General features: G+C 41.2%; 1 protein-coding gene across 4 annotated transcripts in view; it reads left to right on the top strand.

The window, feature by feature from the left end:
- wdr7 (WD repeat domain 7) overlaps positions 1-2,956 on the top strand; it is a 92,872-nt gene that overhangs the window by 64,995 nt on the left and 24,921 nt on the right. For all 4 annotated transcript variants that reach the window (XM_015058621.1, XM_015058622.1, XM_015058620.1 and 1 more), the window contains one exon: positions 551-737. In XM_015058621.1, the coding sequence (XP_014914107.1) occupies positions 551-737 (187 nt within the window). The remainder of the gene's footprint in view (positions 1-550; positions 738-2,956) is intronic.

Below are 2,956 nucleotides of genomic sequence, written 5' to 3'. Positions count from 1 at the left end.
TTACTAACTTGCTCACTCTTTGGTTACCTAGCAACAACCTAATGAGTAACTTACTAACTCTTTGGTTACCTAGCAACAACCTAATGAGTAACTTACTAACTCTTTGGTTACCTAGCAACAGCCTGCTGAGTAACTTACTAACTCTTTCGTTACCTAGCAACAACCTAATGAGTAACTTACTAACTTGTTCACTCTAAGTACAAATGAACATCCTGCCGCCATGTTTGATTCCTGACAGGAAGTTGTGGTTGATTTGAAGCCATCTGATTGGTTGGCAGGTTTTGGCCTTGTGCTACACCGCCCCCTATGGGTTTGGCATGTTTCAAACAATGCTAAGCAGCAGATTTGTGTGGATCCATGTGGATGAAAACTGTTTACGATAGTTGTTAAAGTGATGTGGCGGACATATTGGTTCTTACATGCGGACAAGGCCTCAGTCTGAGTTCTTACTAACTTTAACTCAGCGCATGAGCGGCTGAAAGCGCTCAGGTTCTCCTGGACTTTGGGAAAAGTTGAGCTGTGAATCAGCTTGCTGTGGTTGTGTTTTCAGGTAAGGCGCTGACCTTCCTGCTGCTGCAGCCCCCCAGCCCCAAACTGCCCGCCCACAGCACCATCCGCCGCACCGCCATCGATCTGATCGGCCGCGGCTTCACCGTCTGGGAGCCGTACATGGACGTGTCGGGGGTGCTCATGGGACTGCTGGAGCTGTGTGCCGACGCAGAGAAGCAGCTGGCCAAGTGAGTCACACACACACACGCACACACACACACACACACACGCACGCACGCACACACACACACACACACACCTGAACGCAGCTTAGTTAAATCAATGCTAAGGTGACCTGCTTCATACCAGAACTGAGAACCAATCAAACATCTGATCTGATCTGGAGGCTGAACTTCAAACAGATCAGCTGGTTCTGATTTTAAGCTTCTTACTGCTGGAAAATAAGATGTAAAGGCAACATTTTGCTCCTGTTTATGAAAAATGTAAAAATATTTCTGTAGATTTTTTTCAGTATTACATAATTTAGCTCAGAGACTCGTGACTTCAGTTTGTCTTTATTTCTTTCAGGTGTCTAATAGTATCTCCTTAAACCACTTTTCACTTCCACTGATCCACTAGGCCAGTGTTTTTCAACCCCTGTGCCGCGGCACACTAGTGTACCGTGAGTGATCGTCAGGTGTGCCGTGGAAATTATCAAATCTCACCTCCCGTATTTTCCAGACTTCTGCTAAATACCATGTTGGTGTAGCGCTATAGCATTAGCTTCTGCTAATTACCATGTTGGTGTAGCGTGTTAGCATGATCAGATTTGTTCCACTAAATTGTAGCCGATATTTTTGCAGCCTGATTGTTCATGTTGCTTTTTATGCGACTTTTACGTCACTGATTGGCCATAATTCTGCACCAGAAGAAGCCAGATGTTGTAAATCACAACGTAAACAACGGCTAAAGCTAGTAGTGGCAGCACTTTAGAAAGAGGGTGGCTGAAAGCAGATGCACACCACACTTTTCAGATATTTATTATTTTTCCTGCAGGTCTGAGGTGCGTTCCTGACCCTTCACTCCTGAATCTGATTGATTATCAGATCTAACATGTAAAATGCCCAAAACGTGACAGAATGAGTAAAGTTGCTCTGAGTTCTGGCGGGTCTTTGCTGATCCGCTCGGCTTCCAGACCCTCAGGGTTGTTTAATTGATCGTTGCGCTGATCTGATTGGCTGATTCTGATCCCGTTAAAGCCGTCGGCCGCTCCAGAGCCGACTGTCTGAGTTATGGAGGCGCTGCTGTAATCTGATTGGAGGACATTATGATGATGTAACGATGTCTGTCCCGTTCTGACTGCCACCGCCTTCAGACAGTTGTGGGTTGAAATCCCAGCAGGCAGAATGCCTGGGTTCGTCGCAGACGTGTTTTTATTGTCGTTCTTTTGACTTATGACCTTTTAAAATAATGTATTTATTTACTGAAGCTCCTTTCAGACGCCATTAATCTTCCAGCCACTGAAGCCATTACTCCTGCTCCTAATGCTGCCGTCTGTAGCGTTTTGCTGCAACAACATTACCAGATGTAACCTAATAAACTTTATTTATTCTTCATGACACAATAACCGGCCATCAGCTGCAGCAGTAGCAGTCAGTTCCCCATCACCTGCACAAGCTGACACATTTTATTGTTACCTTTAAAACGACTAAATGTTTTATTATTGAAGTTTTTCCTCCTGGTTTGGTTATTATGATGCAACAGGAAGAAGAAAAAATGTCTTTAAATGATGGTTTCATTTATGAAAGGAAGAAGCGTCCAGAGCCACAGAAACCTGATCATTTCTGTTTTTCCATCTTCTGTTGTCTGTCAAATATTTTTAATGTTCCGTTAATCTACAGGAGTGACAAGTTTTTATTGTTTTTCATTTAATTGCAAAAAGAACATAGTAAATATGAAAACTGACATTTAAGGGGTTAATAAATTATGTGCAACACACAAAATAAATAAATGTGTGATGATCACTGGCTGAAGTTAAATCCGACTAAACTTTGATTGTTTTACATCAGTTTGAATTACCAAAGTTATTTCTATTTCTTAAAAACTCCAGAAGAAAATTTGTTTGAATTGTTTAAATGTGATATTTATTATTCTTAAAGGCTCCGTGACTTACTGATCATATTATATTTTTTATTAAGCAAATTTATTATAATTAGGGGATTTTTGTGAAATTAGACAAATTTCAAAACATAAAATTTAGTTTTATTTTGTCCCTGCTGTAGAATGAAGAATATTATCATAATACTGATAAAAAATGAAGTAGAAATTATTTCACTTAAAACATTTTTCCTTGTTTTAAGTGAAATAATCAGGAGTCGAGTTTAATGCTGGACGGATTTCCATGCAGCTGATCAGCAGTGAGGCTTTGTGTGTGTGTGTGTGTGTGTGTGTGTGTGTGTGTGTGTGT

Source organism: Poecilia latipinna, unplaced genomic scaffold (assembly GCF_001443285.1).
Source record: "Poecilia latipinna isolate Pla-1442-1.1 unplaced genomic scaffold, P_latipinna-1.0 Scaffold1555, whole genome shotgun sequence".
NCBI lineage: Eukaryota > Metazoa > Chordata > Actinopteri > Cyprinodontiformes > Poeciliidae > Poecilia > Poecilia latipinna.
The sequence above is the reverse complement of the archived record's forward strand: the minus strand, read 5'-3'. Positions and strand labels throughout refer to the sequence as shown.